The 17,685-nt window shown below is 39.1% G+C and overlaps 1 protein-coding gene across 5 annotated transcripts in view; it reads left to right on the forward strand.

Moving 5' to 3' along the window:
* The window catches only part of ZNF565 (zinc finger protein 565), a 35,680-nt gene that overhangs the window by 738 nt on the left and 17,257 nt on the right, over window positions 1-17,685 (forward strand). The window contains exons 2-5 of one of the 5 annotated variants that reach the window (XM_008712183.2): window positions 11,353-11,516; window positions 12,882-12,968; window positions 14,573-14,641; window positions 16,907-16,980. In XM_008712183.2, the coding sequence (XP_008710405.1) occupies window positions 16,972-16,980 (9 nt within the window). In that variant the 5' untranslated portion in view covers window positions 11,353-11,516; window positions 12,882-12,968; window positions 14,573-14,641; window positions 16,907-16,971. Of the gene's footprint in view, window positions 1-11,352; window positions 11,517-12,881; window positions 14,642-16,320; window positions 16,981-17,685 lie in introns of those variants that run through there. The other 4 variants (XM_040632823.1, XM_008712184.2, XM_008712185.2 and 1 more) reach the window with 4 other exon arrangements.

Raw genomic sequence — 17,685 nt, forward strand, 5'->3', positions numbered from 1 at the left:
TTATGTGTGTCTCCCAAGTGGGTATGTGATTGTGATTGTGTGAGACATTTGTGGGTATTGGTTTGGGAAGGCTGTGACTATATGAGAGTGACTTTGTGTGTCATGGTGGTGAGTAGATTTGAGTGACTGTGTATGTCTTTTTAGTGGGTATGAGATTGTGACTGTGTATAAGGGCCTGGAGGTGTCTGTGATTGTGTGGTTATGTCCTTGTGTGTTTCAAGAGTGATGTATGGTTGTGTTCGTGTGACACCGACCATTTGTGTCGCACCAAGTATGCCAGTGTGAGTGAGGTGCCTGTGACTCCAGTATACTGACCTTTGCAGAACCTGTGAAGTTAAAACAGACTGTGGCCCTGGACAGTGATAGCCTCAACCTCTACCTATGACACTGGGATTAGACATGATATCCAGTCTTCTTTAACTTCTGTCTCCTGTGTGGAGTTCAAAACGTTCTGCTTACTCACAATTCCTTTTTTTAAGTCTTCTCCAAGAAGATGTTGGGAGGAAAAGGAAAGAATTGCTATTGAACATCCAAAAGCTAAGATCAAGATGCATCAGTTTTTCTTCTTTGCCTGAGACCCTTCTTATTTTTTATGATGTGCTTTTCTTTTTCTGAAACTTCTTGCCTAACTTCTTCTTTCCCAAAGTGACCTGGTCTCTAGTATTTGTCGTTGGAGTAAATTATTGAGAGCCCTGGAGGTGAACTGAAAGGTCCATATACCCCCTGTTTCCTGTACACTTAATGTTCATTAAAAATTTTTTGAACTTTTCATTTTGAATTAGTTTTAGACTTAAAACTCTTGCAAAAATAGAATTCCCATATCCTTTTTTTTTTTAAGATTTTATTTTTAAGTAATCTTTACACCCAGCATGGGGCTCCAACTCACAAACCCAGACTCAAGAGTTGCACACTCCACTGACTGAGCCAGCCAAACACCCCAGAATTCCCATATACTCTTAACCTGCTTCCCCATATGTTACCATTTTACATAATCACAGTACATGATCAAAACCAGGAGATTAACATTGATACACTACTACCAACTAATCTACAAAATTTATTAAAATTTCATCAATGTCCCTTAGTGTCCTTTTTCTGCACAAGGATCCAATCTAGGATCGTATGTTGCAGTTAGTTAGTAAGTCTTCCTAGTCTTCTTTGATCTGGCACAGTTCCTCAGTCTTTATTTGTCTTACTTGACCTTGACACTTAAAGAGTACTGGCCATTTAGTTTGTAAATTCTGCAATGTAGAATGTTCCCCAATTTGAGGTTGTCTGATGCTTCCTTGTGATTAAATTCAGAGTATGCTTTTGGGACAAGAATACCCCAAAAGTGATGTGTTCTCAGTGCATCGTATCAGGAGACCCTAGAGGTCAATTTGCCTCGTTAGTGGTAACTTTAATCACTTGGTTAAAGTGGTGTCCAATTTCTCTGCTGCAAAGTCACTATTTTTTCCATTGTAATTAATATGTGTCTTGTGGAGAAATAACTTAAGCTTCTCTTCTTACTTCCACCTGCAAATCTTAACATTCATTGATAATTTTTGCCTGAAAATGTTAGTACAGGCTATTTGCCAAATGGTGATTTTTAAATTTCCATCCTTCCTTCTATATTTATTAAATAGAATCCTACTGTTAGAAGGAGATTTTCCTTCTCCCTCACTTATTTATTTAATAAATTATGTATATATAAATTGGATTTTTTAAATTTTTTTTTTAGTTCTGTAAGTTACAGTTCATTACTGTCCCTGTCTCTTTGCTAAAATTTCCCCAGATTTGGCCATTAGGAGTTCCTTTAAGTTGACTCCTGTATGCTTTCATTGTGTCCCCTTTATTATTTTTTTTAGTACTACCATATTTTCTGGCACCATGAGATGTTCCAAGCTGATATTGTACTTTTGTTACCCAAAACTGGGTTTACCTCTTGGTGCGTGTCAAGGCAAAAGACAAAACCAGCCAAAGAATAGGAAATGGAAGCGTTTTTCTTGCACTAAGTAAAGGAGAACACCAGGGATCTTCCCTAAAGCAGTGTCTCCCTGAGCAACAGAATTGGGGAAGCTTTAAGCTAAGGGTACGTATGTATTAACAAAGAGGCTTATACAATGGGAAATACAGCATGGAACTGGGGCAGAAGTCATCTTAAAATGACTGACTCGGGGTCAAAGTCATGAGGGCTGGCAAAGGACAGCGTCATCAGTTGTCTGGCTCCAATTGGTCTGGTATCTCAGTGCTCAAAGGGGTTTAGATCCTGCAAATATAATTCAAGAATATACATCAGGTCAGTCCTCACTTTTGGATCAGCGCCGTGAGTTTTATGGCTGGTTTGTCATCCCTAGTATGATTAGGTTATCTTCTGGCCTGATAGTCGCCTTTGTTCTTACATTCTTTCACAAAATGGCCAGAGGCCTAAAATGACTTTTCTTTTATCAAGAAAGCTATGTCTGTCTGTTCCCCCACCAAGGACCCCTAACTCTTTCTGCTTACACTTTCCCAGCCCCAGTTCTAGAACATGTACATTTCCCAGGAAACACTAGCTCCTTTTAGTAGAAAATGATGTTTAGAAACCAAGATTAGACACACTCATTGCTTCTAGGTACTCTTAGCTATGAAATATATATCTGTACACACACACACACACACACACACACACACACATATCTCTATCTATCTGAATGAATATCTTTACGGATAATCCATTGTTTTATATGATATCTCTAATCCCAGTTTAATACCAGGGGGTTTATTCCAGACTTCTCCATTTCCTTTTTTTTCATAACTCCTTTCTCTGACAATGAAAAAGTTGACTCTTGGGGTGCCTGGGTGGCTAAGTGTCTACGTTCAGGTCATGATCCCAGGGGTCTGGGATCAGCCTGTGTGGGGCTCCCTGCTTAGCAAGGAGCCTGCTTTCCCCCCCTTCCCCCCTTCCCCGCTGTCTCTCTCTCAAATAAATAAATAAATCTTAAAAAAAAAAAAAGTTGACTCTCATTAACCACAATATATTTATTTATCTATTTGCTCAGTCCTAAGTAGAAAGTAGTTTAAGAATTGCTGACCCGGGGTGGGGGGGGGCACCTGGGTTGCTCAGTCATTAAGCATCTGCCTTCGGCTCAGGGCGTGATCCCAGGGTCCTGGGATGGAGCCCCGCATCAGGCTCCTCTGCTGGGAGCCTGCTTCTTCCTCTCCCACTCCCCCTGCTTGTGTTCCCTCTCTCGCTAGCTGTCTCTCTCTGTGTCAAATAAATAAGTAAAATCTTAAAAAAAAAAAAAAATTGCTGACCTGAGGTGCCTGGGTGGCTCAGTCGTTAAGCTTCTGCCTTCGGCTCAGGGCGTGATCCCGGGTCGTGGGATCCAGCGCCACATCGGGCTCCATGCTCCACGGGAGTCTGCTTCTTCCTTTCCCACTCCTGCTTGTGTTCCCTCTCTCGCTGGCCGTCTCTCTGTCAAATAAATAAAATCTTAAAAAAAAAAGAGAGAGAGAATAGCTGACCTAAAATAGGACAAAATCAGAGAGGGAGACAAACCATAAGAGACTCTTAGCTATAGGAAACAAACAAACAAACTGAGGGTTGCTAGGTGGGTGGGGGGATGGGGTAACTGGGTGATGGGCATTAAGGAGAATACTTGATGTAATGAGCACTGGGTGTTATATGCAACTGATGAATCACTAAACTCTACTTCTGAAAGTAGTAATACACTATATGTTAATTCATTGATTTTAAATATTAAAAAAAAAGAATTGCTGACCTACACTTCCATACCTCATACAGTTATTTTTATTTTTGGTCTTACAGTATGTAGTGAAAATACAGTTTTCCCTACACCCTCCTGTATGGTAATGTTACTCATTTGTAATATAGATAGGTTCATTTATCACTATTTGTATTTTATTTTGGATTCATACATATACATGCTGGTTGATTTTAATTATCATTGTTATTATTATTTTTAAAGATTTTACTTATTTGACAGAGAGAGACAGGGAAGTGGGAGAGGGAGATGCAGATCCCAGGACTCTGGGATCATGACCCGAGCTGAAGGCAGACGCTTTAACGACTGAGCCACTCAGGCACCCCTATTTTAATTATTTTTTGAGTACAGGAAACATTACTGTGGTTCTAAAAGCCTTAATTTTTTTTTTTTAAGATCTATTTATTTGAGAGAGAGAGCACACACATGCGGTGGGTAGGAGGGGGAGAGAGAAACCCAAGCAGACCCCATGCTGAAAGGGATCCCAACTCAGGGCTTGATCTCATGACCCTGAGATCACGACCTGAGCGGAAATCAAGAATGTTTAACCGACTGTGCTGCCCAGGCCCCTTAAAAGCCATAATTCGATGAAAGATCTACTCAGTCACTCCTCCACCATTCCTTCTCTTCCAATCCTATTACCCCATTCTTTCCATACTGTTCTCACTCACTCATTGTAGGTAACCAATTTCGTTAGTTTGTTGGGGTTTTTTATGTTTGAATATTCATTAAAATATACAGAAAATGTAAACATACATAAACTTGGCCACTCTATTTTTAAATGTACCATTCAGTGACAGTAAGTACATTTACATTATTGTGCAGCCATCATCACCATCCATCCCCAAAACTTTTTTCATCTTCCAAAACTTGATGCTCCCATTGAACAATAACTCCCATTTCCCCCTCCCTCTAGCCCCTGAAAACCATCATTCTGCTTTCTGTCTCTGTGAATTAGACTATTCTAAGTACCTCATATAAGTGGAATCATACAGTATTTGTCCTTTTGTGACTGGCTTATTTCATTTAGCTTAATGTGTTCATGATTCATCCATGCTATAGCACATGTCAGAATTTCCTTAAGATTGAATAATATTCTGTTGTGTATTTATACCACATTTTGTTTATCATTCATCTATCACTGGATGCCTGGGTTGCTTCCACCTTTTGGCTATTGTGAATAATAGTGCTACGAACATTGGTTAACGAATATCTGCTCAAATTCCTACTTTCTCTTCTTAGGGGTATATACCCAGAAGTGGAATTGCTGGGTCACATAGTAATTCTATGTTTAATTTTTTTGAAGAATCACCATACCGTTTTCCACAGATGCTAAACCATTTCACCTTCTAACCAGCAAAGCACAAAGATTCCAATTTCTCCACATCCCTGCCAACACTTGTTATACATATATATACACATATGTATTTATATTTTAAAATATTTTTATGATATCCTAATGAGTGTAAAGTAATATCTCATGAATTTTTTTAAGTTTATTTATTTTTGTTTTAGTAATCTCTGCACCCCACATGGGGCTCAAACTCACAACCCTGAGATCAGAGTTACACGCTCTGCCAACTGAGCCAGCCAGGTGCCCCTCATTGTGGTTTTGATGTGCATTTCCCTAATGATTAGTGATGTTGGGGATCTTTTCATGTACTTTTTGGTCATTTGAATATCTTTGAGAAATGTCCTTTACCCATTTTTAAATTGGGTTGTTTTTTGTTGCTGAGTTGTAGGAGTTTTTTATTTATTTTAAGTATCGATCCCTTATCAGATACATGATTTACAAATATTTTGTTCCCGGTCCATGGATTGTCTTTTTACTCTGTTGACAGTGTCCTTTGGTGCATAAGTTTTTTAATTTTGATAAAGTCCACAACATTCTTTTTTCTTTTGTTGCTTTTGCTTTCTTTGTCATATCCAAGAAATCATTAATTAATTGAATCCAGCATTGTGAAATTTTTCCCCTATGTTTTCTTCTGAGAGTTTTATAGTTTTAGTTCTTATGTTTGGATCCGTGGTACATTTTGAGTTATTTTTTTATATGGTATTAGGTATTAGGTCCACCTTCATTCTTTTGCATACGAATATCCAGTTTTCCTGATGCTATTTGTTGAAAAAACTATCCCTGCTGAAAATTACTTGACCACATATGTGAGGGTTTCCATTCTCTGCTGTTGGTGTAGATATCTGACTTTATGGCAGTACCACAGTTTTGATTACCGTAGCTTTGTAATAAGTTTTGAAATCAGTGTTCTTTGTTCCAGTGAACAGTGCTTGGTGTTCCAACTTTGTTCTTTTTCAAGACTGTTCCTTCAGATTCTATTTCTGCAAAAAAACATCATTGGGTTTTGATAAGGATTTTATTGAACCTGTATATCACTTTAGGTAGTATTGACGTCTGTCTTGGTCGGCTAAGGCTGCTCAGAGTTATGGAGGCTGGAAGTCTGAGATCAGGGTGCCAGCATAGTTGGTTTCTAGTTAGGACTCTCTTCCTGGCTTGCAGATGCCTGCATTCTTGCTGTATCTTCACAGGAAGAGAGAGGGAGAGAGAGAGAGAAAGCATGCTCTCTCTGATGTCTTTTTATAGGGATACTAATAGTATTCTATAAGGACCCCACCCTCACAACCTCATTTAATCTTAGTTACTTCCACAGTGGTCCTGTCTTCAAATACAGTGACAGTAGGTGTTCGGGCTTCAACATAGAAATTTGTCTTTCAGACCTTGGGCACAGGATATCTTATCATTTATTTATGTCTTCTTCCGTTTCTTTTAGCAATGTTTTGTAGTTGTCAATGTGTAAGTCATTTGCTTCCTTGGTTAAGTTTAGTCCTAAGTATTTTGTTCTTTTTGATACTATTATAAATGAAATTGTTTTCTTAATTTCTTTTTCAGACTGTTCATTATTACTGAAATGCAACTGATTTTTGTGAGTTGATTTTGTATCCTGCAATTTTGCTGAATTTGTTTATTCTAACAGATTTGTTGGGGGGGAATCTCTAGAGTTTTCTACATGTAAGATCACGTCATCTATGAACAGAAATAATTTTACTTCTTCCTTTCCAATTTGGACACGTTTTACTTCTTTTTTCTTGCCTAAACTTGCTCTGGCTAGGACTTCCAATACTATGCTGATGAACATCTTAAGGGCCATTTTTATATCTTTTCTGCGAATTAACCTGTTCGTATCTTTTTCCTATTTTTCTTGGTGTTTTATTGGTGTTTTTCCTAGTTTTTTGGTGTTTTGTCTCAGTGTTTAAGAATTCATAACGTATGAGGGATATTAGTCCTTCATCTGTGATGTATGGTGCACGTATTTTCTTTCAGTTTGTCAGTTTTTTTACTTTGTTTATGGTGGTTTTTTGGCCATACAATTTTTTTAATGTTATGTAGTCAAATTTACCAATATTTTCTTTTATTACTTCTGAATTTTGAAAGACTTTCTCAACCCCAAGATTAAAGAGGAATTTACCTGTGTTCTTTTCTAATACCTGTATGGTTTCATCTTTTCCATTTAGATCTCTGATACATTTGGAGTTTAACTTTGTATATGGTATGAGGAATGGATTTAATTTTATATTTTTCAAATGACTACCCAGTTTTCCCAACACCATTTATTAAAAACTTGTGATGCCATCCATCTCCATCATATACTAAATTTCCAAATATACTTAGCACTATTTCTAGGCCTTCCGTTCTGCTCCACTGGTCTATTCATCTATGTATGCACTTCTACCACGCTGTTTTAATTATAGAGGCTTTGTAATATATTTTAATGTCTGGTACAGCCACATCACAGAAGTCTGGATTTACAAGTCTAGGATAGAAGTTTGTTGCACAGGGGTGCCTGAGTGGCTCAGTCAGTTAAGCATCTGACTCTTGATTTTGGCTCGGGTCGTGATCTCAGGGTTGTGAGATCGAGCCCCACGTTAGGCTCTGCACTGGGCTTGCAGCCTGCTTATAATTCACTCTCTCCTCCTCCCTCTGCCCCACCCCCACACTTGCGCTTGCTTGCTCTTTCTCTAAAAAAAAAAAAAGGAAGAAGAAGTTTGTTGCAGTGATCAGATCTAATTTGATTTGGGGGCATTTTGGGTTTTGAGTAGTCTTAAATTTGCTTTAAGCTAAATCCCTATTGTGCTTTTGCTAAATTATGAGAAATAAAAAAATTAAGTTAGTAGTACTTGATGTTTGTGAGTAGGTCATTACAGCAGGGTTTTATTTTTTAATATTTTTTAAAAGCAGTCTTTTTTTTTTAAGATTTTATTTATTTATTCATGAGAGACAGAGGGGGGCAGAGGGAGAGGGAGTCTCCCCACTGAGCAGGGAGCCTGACTCGGGACTCGATCCCAGGACCCTGGCATCATGACCTGAGCCAAAGGCAAATGCTTAACCAACTGAGCCACCCAGGTGCTCCAGATTCCGTAAAATTTTCAAACAGATTCATGACCCCTGAAAATTTAGAACCACAGGTCTAAAATCTAAGACAGTGATACCTGGTAATAGCCTTCGAGATGTCCAAAATTTGCACCCAACAGTAGGGAAACAGAAGAGGAATGTTCCATCATCTGTTACATTCACATGATGGAATATTATCCAGCTAATCAAAAATATGCTTACATTTGGAGTTTATTTTTGTGTATGGTGTGAGAGAGTGGTCAAGTTTCATGGATGAAAGACCTCGATGTGAGACAGGAATCCATCAAAATTCTAGAGGAGAACAGAGGCAGCAACCTCTACGACATCGGCCAAAGCAACCTTTTTCATGACACGTCCCCAAAGGCAAGAGAAACAAAAGATAAAATGAACTTATGGGACTTCATCAAGATAAAAAGCTTCTGCACAGCCAAGGAAACAGTCAAAAAAACTAAGAGGCAGCCCAGGGAATGGGAGAATATATTTGCAAATGACACTACAGATAAAGGACTGGAATCCAAGATCTACAAAGAACTTCCCAAACTCAATACATGAGAAACAATAAATCAAAAAATGGGCAGAAGATATGAACAGACACTTTTCAATGAGACGCTAAATGGCTAACAGACACCATGAAAAAATGTTCAAAATCATTAACCATCAGGGAAATTCAAATCAAAAACCACACTGAGATACCACCTTCGCCAGTTAGAATGGCAAAAATAGACAGGCAAGAAACAACAATTGTTGGAGAGGATGTGGAAAGGGGATCCCTCCTACATTGTTGGTGGGAATGCAAGTTGGTACAGCCACTCTGGAAAACAGTGTGGAGGTCCCTTAAAAAGTTAAAAATTGAGCTCCCCTATGATCCAGCCATTGCGCTACTGGGTGTTTACCCCAAAGATACAGATGTAGTGAAGAGAAGGGCCATATGCACCCCAATGTTCATAGCAGCAATGTCCACAATAGCTGAATCGTGGAAGGAGCCAAGATGCCCTTCAACAGATGACTGGATTAAGAAGTTGTGGGCCATATATACAATGGAATATTACTCAGCTATCAGAAAGAACGAATTCTCAACATTTGCTGCAACATGGACGGCACTGGAGGAGATAATGCTAAGTGAAATAAGTCAAGCAGAGAAAGACAACTATCATATGATTTCTCTCATCTATGGAACATAAGAACTAGGATGATCAGTAGGGGAAGAAAGGGATAAAGAAAGGGGGGTAATCAGAAGCGGGAATGAAGCATGAGAGACTATGGACTATGAGAAACAAAGTGAGGACCTCAGAGGGGAGGGGGGTGGGGGAATGGGATACACCGGTGATGGGTAGTAAGGAGGGCACGTATTGCATGGTGCACTGGGTGTTATACGCAACTAATGAATCATCAAGCTTTACATCGGAAACCGGGGATGTACTGTATGGTGACTAACATAATATAATAAAAATCATTTAAAAAAAATAAAAATAAAAATGAAAATCAAAAAAAATATGCTTACAAAGTGTGAATCAGAACAATGAAAAGGATGTCATAAACAAAATGATAAATTAAAAAGTCCTCAAATTTTGCAAAGACCCCACTCAAAAATCTTCTGGTTAGTGAGTGAACAGAGAAGAAATTCACTGTGTATCTGACACCATGCTTTCTGCTTTGCATACACTCTCATATTAATTTGCACTCTCCTAAAAATTGCTCATTCGCAGAATGTTTGTTTTTGGGGTTTTATGTATGTGTGGGTTTTTGTTGTTGTTGTTGTTGTTGTTGTTTTTGTCAGAGAGAGAGAGCCATTGCACAAGCAGGAAGAGTAGCAGGCAGAGGGAGAAGCGGGCTCCCCACTGAGCAGGGAGCCCAATGCGGGACTTGGTCCCAAGACCCTGGGATCATGACCTGAGCTGAAGGCAGTTGCTTAAGTGACTAAGCCACCCAGGCATCCCAGAATGTTTTTGATAATAAGGCTATATCAATGTACCAGAGAATATGAGTCACTATTTAAAGGACTATTTTTTTTTTAAGATTTTATTTATTTATTTGACAGGGAGAGACAGCCAGTGAGAGAGGGAACACAAGCAGGGGGAGTGGGAGAGGAAGAAGCAGGCTCCCAGTGGAGGAGCCTGATGTGGGGCTCGATCCCAGAGCACCGGGATCACGCCCTGAGCCGAAGGCAGACGCTTAACGACTGCGCCACCCAGGCACCCCAACATTTAAAGGACTATTAAAGAACTTTTTTTTATTACTGGTTTCAATCATAATTTCCCTTTTCGTCTCCATTCGTGTCCTAGGCATTGTCTCAATTGCTCATAATTTTCCTACTGCCAGGAAAATAAATACCAACTATACCTATGGTTATTTATTTTTAAATGGAAACAATATTGCTATGATTTTTATTATGAAAAATACAAACAATGCAAAAATAGAAACTTCCTAAAAATTCCTTCATCCAGAGATATTCTTAATATTTTGACAGCTATATTTCAAATATTTTTTCTGTGGGATTTTATAGAGAGGGATCACTTACATATAAATTATGTAACCTGCCTGCCTCATTTAATAATGCATTGACCATAGTACAGTTGTATTTTTTTAAAAGACTTTAAGAGAGAGTGATAGAGAGCACGAGTGGTGGGGAGGGGGAGAGGGAGAGAGAGAAGCAGACTCCCCACCGAGTGAAGAGCCAGTCATGGGTCTTGATCCCTGAGCTCTGAGATCATGACCGGAGCTGAAGTCAGACGCTTAACCAACTGAGCCACCCAGGCACCCCTATATTTACTTTTAAAGTGCAAATGATGTTACAGGTGAGACAAAACTAGTATACAAATGTTCAGAGTAAAGGATGATAAAGCACACTATTTACCCTGATATTATGCTGTGAGAATTCATAAGAGGGAGATAACTTGTATGACCAGAGCAGTCTTTGTCATGTCATGTCATATCTAAGTCAAACTGATCTCATAAGAGCTCTGTGGAGGGAAATTAGTTTTCTTGTCCTATACAGGACTTGCAGTTTTCATTCGAATCATCAAAAATCCAAAGTGTGACCAGTGGTGCAAAATGAGTTTAGAGCTGTTTGGAGAATAGTGGGGCAAATGCAGAAACATAACAGACCCATCTGACAAGAAGAGCTGAAAGGAAGCACCGCTTATGCATAGGACATGGCCCTAATGACTTCTCATTCTTTTCCAGGCACGATTACAGCACACATGAATATAGTTACCAAATCAAGAAGTTTGCTACTATTGGGAGCTGACAAAGAAAAACAAAAGCCATTCTGTGAAAATACAACTGTTTTTAGAATATCCTAAGCTATTATTTCATGTTCAAAGGAAGATTGTTTAAAAAAAACAAAAGTAAGTATTTTCTTTTTCATCTGCTGTTTGGGAATAGCTTACATTTCACAGAACCTAAAAATCATTTAAAAATTGGGGCACTTATACACAACTAAAGAATCATTGAACACTACATCAAAAACTGATGATGTACTTACTATATGTTGGCTAACTGAACTTAATAAAAAAATTTTTTTTTAAATTGGAGCTCCTGGCTGATTCAGTTGGAAGAGCAAGTAACTCTCGATCGTGAGTTCGATCCCCACTTGGGGTATAGAGATCACGGAAATAAATAAAACTTTAAAAAACAACAGCAAAATAATTTAAAAATTAGTACATAGTTATTGAAAAAACATACACTTAAGTAAAACTAAGAACATTGAAGATCACAACCCAGAGATAACCAAAGTAATCTTTAAGGATAAAACTTCCTAGACATTTTTCATCTAATTTGTCTGTCTATATTGTCTGTATTGATATATCTTTATATTTTACAAATAGGACCACATGATGCCCAACTGTTTTGTAACCTGATTTTTTCATTTAATCATATCTTAAACATTTTTATGTTAACTATTATATAACTAAATTTGTGAATACTTGGAATTACTGATTATAGAAATCTTTCATTTATTTAACCTATCTGTTCTTGTCTTACTTAGAATACTGAATATTGCCTGAGAATGTATATATCTCTCATCGTAATGATTTTTGGTTGATGTTTATACTGGAAAAATGTATGTTTACATCCATAAAAGTCAATACAACATGAAAGATTTCACACAATGTGAAAAAATCCCTTGAGGTGTATAGAGTTGGAAATGAACCAGTTCTGCTGTCATTTCTGAAGCTTCCCCTGACTTTTTAAAAAATTGTTCTTTCTCGCATCGACCACAGGTTAGAGTCTGAATTTTCATATAGTCAGAGTATAGCTGAATTAGTATATTAGTTAGGACAGGCTGTTCTGCTGTGGTAGCAAACAACCCCCAAGTCTCAGTGGCTTACAGAATAACGTTTTATTAACTTGATCATGCTGCATGTCTAATGTGCATCAGGGTCACATTGTGGGCAGGGTCCCAGACCAAAGCCGACTCCACCAATATATAGCTGTACCTTCTGACACACAGTCCCCTTGGCTGCCACATCAGGGAATAGAAAGACTGGAAAATTGTGCAGTCTTGCCAGTGCCTCAGACTGAAGTGACTCTCATCACCTTACCTCAGATTCCATTGGCCAAAACCAGTTTATGACCCTGCCTGACTGCAAGGTCTGGAAAATGTCACCTATATGCCCAAAAGAAGAGGAAAACTGGATAATGGTGAAACAGTTGTAATTCAATTAATGTCTCCCACACTGGCTAAAACCCATTTCTTTTTCTATGTGTAGGAAGTTGCTTCTGTAAATTAAGCGTGATTTCTTTTTGGAGCAAGGAGGATATCCTGGATTGAGGGTTGACAAGAGGTCTGTGTACAGGTGAGTGAGGAGACTAAGGAAAATGGAAGGTTTTCATGTGAAAGTTCACTTTCTCTGTGGGAATTCAGGAGCTTTAAGTTATTGTTTGAGAACAAGCCTCTCAAAGGCTCTAGAACTAATGGAGGAAATCAAGCTCCTTCAGCATATAAGTTCCCAAAAGCACCTCACTGTCACTCATGAATCCTTCCATGCATATTTCCTTTTGTAATTCACCCCCCTAATGAAGAGGAAGGTATACATTCTATTATTTATGATTATAAAACATATGCTTAAGGGAAAACTTGAAAATATAGAAAAAAACAAAGATTCTTTTTGTAGATATATACCTAGAGACAAATGTTGAAAAATGTAATTGAAAATTCTTTCAGTCTGTCTTATGTGCACACACACATGCATATATAGAACATATGTATATTTTTCCTTAAAAATAGGATTACACTGTACAAACTGTTTCATTAGCTACCTTAGTCACCCAAGGTTGTTTGACATCTTAACATCAACAAATATGTGTTGTTCATTTTATAGCAAGTGTTACTATTGTGTGCATATACTGTAATTTATGTATTTAATGAATCCTCCTTTTCTCTCCAAGTTGTTTCTGATGTCAGCAGTGTCTCCATCATGTAGTCCCCACACATTTTTTCGATTGTCTCAGCTATGGAGTTGCTTCATTGGAGGACATACCTAGTTTAATTTCTGCTAACGTTGCCTTGTTGGACGTTAACAGAGCTACAGCCCACTGTGTGTGTGATATGTAATAGTAATTTCAAATACTGAAATCTAAAACAGAACTCGTAATTGGTTTATTCAAACCTGCTCCTCTTACAGTGTTTTGTGTTACAAAATGACAACTTCATGCTTCCAGTTACTCAAGCCAAACAGCTTAGTGTCATCATGGATGCTGCTTTTTTTTTTTTTTTTTCTTTGCTTTATACCTAAAATCAGCAAATCCTGCCGGCTCTACCTTCAGAGAATATTTAATCTGGTCAGTTCTCATCACCTCCCCCACCACCACCCTAGTACAAGCCCCCCTCACCTCCTGCCTGGATTACAGCAGTAACCTTCCATTTGTCTCCCTGCTTCCTCCCATGTCTTCTTAGTTCACTTTCTATGAGCGATCCTTTTCAGTGTAAATCGGATTATGCCATTCCTTGTCTTGAAACATTTTAGTGGCTTCCTGTCTTACTAAAGAGTAAAAAACCAAAGTTCTTACAGTGGCTCACAGGCCCCATGTGATCCAGCTTCCAGCTACCTCTCTCACCCAAATGAGTTTCTGACCCTCTGTTTTACACACTCCATTCCAGCCACCCTAGTCCTCTTCTTTATTAATCAAAGATAGCCTGCTTCTGCCTTGAGGCCTTTGCAGTTGCTGTTCCCTGTTACTAGGAATGCACTTCTCTTAGATAACTGCATTTTTCACTCTATTCAGTCTGCTTATATATCACCTTCTCAATGAAAAGCTTCTTCGGCCACCCTTCATTCCCCCAACGTTCCCTGTCCTCTTACTCTTCTTAATTTTTCTCCACAGGAATTTCGCCACCTGACATATAAATAAAAATATCAATGTCAGTATATCAATATTTGTTATTGTCTCTTTCCATTAGAATGTGAGATCCACTGGGACAGGGACTGGATTTATTATCTTCCTCACACCTAGAACCATGCCAGTTGAGGTAGGAGCTCAGTAAATCTGAAAGAATTTTTGACTCCTCTCTCTTTCTCTGCCTCCATGTCTGATCAGATGCCAAAGCCTGTTGATTTTACTTCTCTACATCTTGAAATTATACCGTTCTTCCTTCTTTCCACTCTCAATATCCTGGGTCAGGTTCTTTGCTTGCAAAAGTATAAACACCTTTCAGTTGATCTCTCTGACTCCCGGTTTTACTCCCCTCCAGTAAAAGAATCTGGCCATATTGACCCTGTCACTTCCCTCTGTAAATTCTTCAGTTGCCTTCCATTCCTTACTGGGTGAAAAATAAGCGTTTATATTTAAGTTTGTATTCATTTGACCCTTCTCCTCCAGACACCATGGTAAGTGCCAGTCACACTGATGATGAGACCTGGTCTTTGCTCTCATTATTATCTTATTTCATTCATTTGCCTTCATTTTCCAGCCCCTGGTGTCATCTCCAGCATTATCTTCCTCTAGATCCTAGAACTAATTAAATTTAAATTTAATTAAAAATTCAGGGGAAAAATCAATCCCTCATTGTACGAGGCACTTTTTAGATGCTTGGTGCATGTGGCTGATGGCTACATTATTGGTGGTATAAATACGAAGATTTCCATCATCGCAGAAAGATTTGTTGGACAGACTGGTCTAGACCTTCCCCAAACTATACAAGTCATTCCAAATTATTCTCTTCTCTGCAAATATACCATATACTTTTGGTGCACTGTTTTTGTCACTGCCCTTCACCGATCAGAATACTCTTCTGTACCTTTTCTGCCTAATAAAATTCTCTGATTTTTAAGTCCCAGTTCATATTCTGCAACTTATAGGACATTTTCCTTGACACCACTGCCATTAAGTTAGTCTTCCTTCTGATCCACCCACCCACAAACCATAGGAAGCCTCTTGCACCTCTGATTAGAACCAGCCTTACTACCCTCCTTAAAACCCGAGTTCTCATTATTTTGAGGTACAGGAGATTTTCCACAGAACTCCAGCCTTAGCAAACACCAGCCAGTGAGGAAGTGATGTTCTGCAGGAAAGCAGGAGGGGAGGCTTACATGAAAAAGTGGGAGTTCTGGCCCAAGAGGCTTCTAGAAATTGAGTTCCCATTCAGTCAATACTTTGGATATGCAGGTGTGCTTGTAAGATACCTGGTTACTGTGATTTTCTTGCTCCTGTCTTGTCGGAGTCTTTGATGAAGGCTCTGGTGTTGGTGGTTTTCCTTTCTGGACTTAGAAGGAGGAGGTAGGTTGGGGCGCCTGGGTGGCATAGCGGTTAAGCGTCTGCCTTCAGCTCAGGGCGTGATCCCGGCGTTATGGGATCGAGCCCCACATTAGGCTCCTCCGCTATGAGCCTGCTTCTTCCTCTCCCACTCCCCCTGCCTATGTTCCTTCTCTCGCTGGCTGTCTCTGTCTCTGTCGAATAAATAAATAAAATCTTAAAAAAAAAAAAAAAAGAAGAAGGAGGAAGTAGGAGTACCTGGGTGGCTCAGTCAGTTGAGCATCTGCCTTTGGCTCAGCTCACGATCCTGGGGTCCTGGGATCGAGCCCTGCATTGGGGCTCCCTACTTAGCAGGGAGTCTGCTTCTCCCTCTGCCTCTGCTGCTCCTCCTACTTGTGTTCTTACTCTTTCATTCTCTCACTCTCTGTCAAGTAAATAAATAAAATCTTAAAAAAAAAAAAAAAAAAAAAAGAAAAGGAAAAGTAGATTCAGAGAAGTACCCAGGAGGTTTTGCCTGTTGAGTGCAGAGAAGCTGGAAGACTTTGTTTAGGGATATCTTTTTCTCAAGGTTTGGCCTCCATAGGTATGCTATGCTCCTAGACTGTGGGTACTGTCCTCAGCCTTAGCGGGTAAAGTGAGCGAGTCTGAGTTTTGATCCTCCTTGCAGCAGCTGCACAGGAAGATCAACTTGGAATAGGTGGGAGCCATTTAGGCCCCATGTAGAGTATAAACTAGCATCAGCAAGATAGGGAACTGTTCAGGCTGTAATCCCTCTTGCCGAGGTGGTTGGATTCTGTGTGACTCCTGGAGCGTATTTTTGTTGACTCCATCTTTTAGTTTCCCTAGAGTTTCGGGAGGGGCGGGGTTTTGCTAACTCTGTAGTTCTTGATATGAGTGTTGGGTGGTGGGACAAGGGAAAGGGCAAGGGAAGCAGAGCAGGGACATTGGAAGTACAGTTGTTTTAAGGTCTCTATTTAGGAGTGCTCAGGCAAGCTCAGTTTATGAGCGATTTCCCCTTTTCCCCCCTACTTTGCTTTTTCAGGACTCTGCACTTGTCCAAGAGAAGAATCTAAAGAAATCTGAGCAGCTCAGGTAGTTCTAAAAGCCATGGCACAGGTAAGTTGAAATTTCCTCTATCCTTGAAATACTCTCTCTTCCTTTCAAATCATGTGAACATTTGTGTCCTTTATCCCGAAACTTCCTTGTCTCACTGAGCCCCGTTCTTGCTCCCAATTCCTCCATTCCAGAGAATAGTGATGATGCTCAACTTCCCTTGGTGGCTCTCTCTTCTCCAATAGTGTAGACATAGGGACACAGTGCTCTTACTAATGGAGCAGAAATATATTCTCTTAAGAGAGCCCCCCCTTACCAGAACCATGGTTGAGTGGGACCAGAGACGAGATAACTTTGATCTTTTCCAATGATCTAGCTGGTTTCCTTTCTTCTATTTTTAAATGTTACCCCCTCTTTAAAAATCATAAAACATTTCATACTACCAAAGAATATATAGAAAAACATATCTAGGACATGTATATGGTGTAAAAAATAATAATCAGTGTACTCATTACCCAGATTAATATACCATCTAAGCAGCCTGCATTCCCTTCCCAGATCATATCCCTTCCCACGCTGCATTACTGTTCCCACCAATGGTAATGACTGCTTTCAATTTTGTGTCAATTAGTCCTTTGATTTTTATAATAGTTTTACCATATATGAGTGCATACTAAGCAATATACTGTTGAGTTTTCTGTTTTTAAATTTTTATACAGTTATCATACTCTATTTTTTACCAGATTTTTTCATTCAACACACTGTGTT

Source organism: Ursus maritimus, unplaced genomic scaffold (genome assembly GCF_017311325.1).
Source record: "Ursus maritimus isolate PB19 unplaced genomic scaffold, ASM1731132v1 scaffold_19, whole genome shotgun sequence".
In the NCBI taxonomy this organism is placed as follows: domain Eukaryota; kingdom Metazoa; phylum Chordata; class Mammalia; order Carnivora; family Ursidae; genus Ursus; species Ursus maritimus.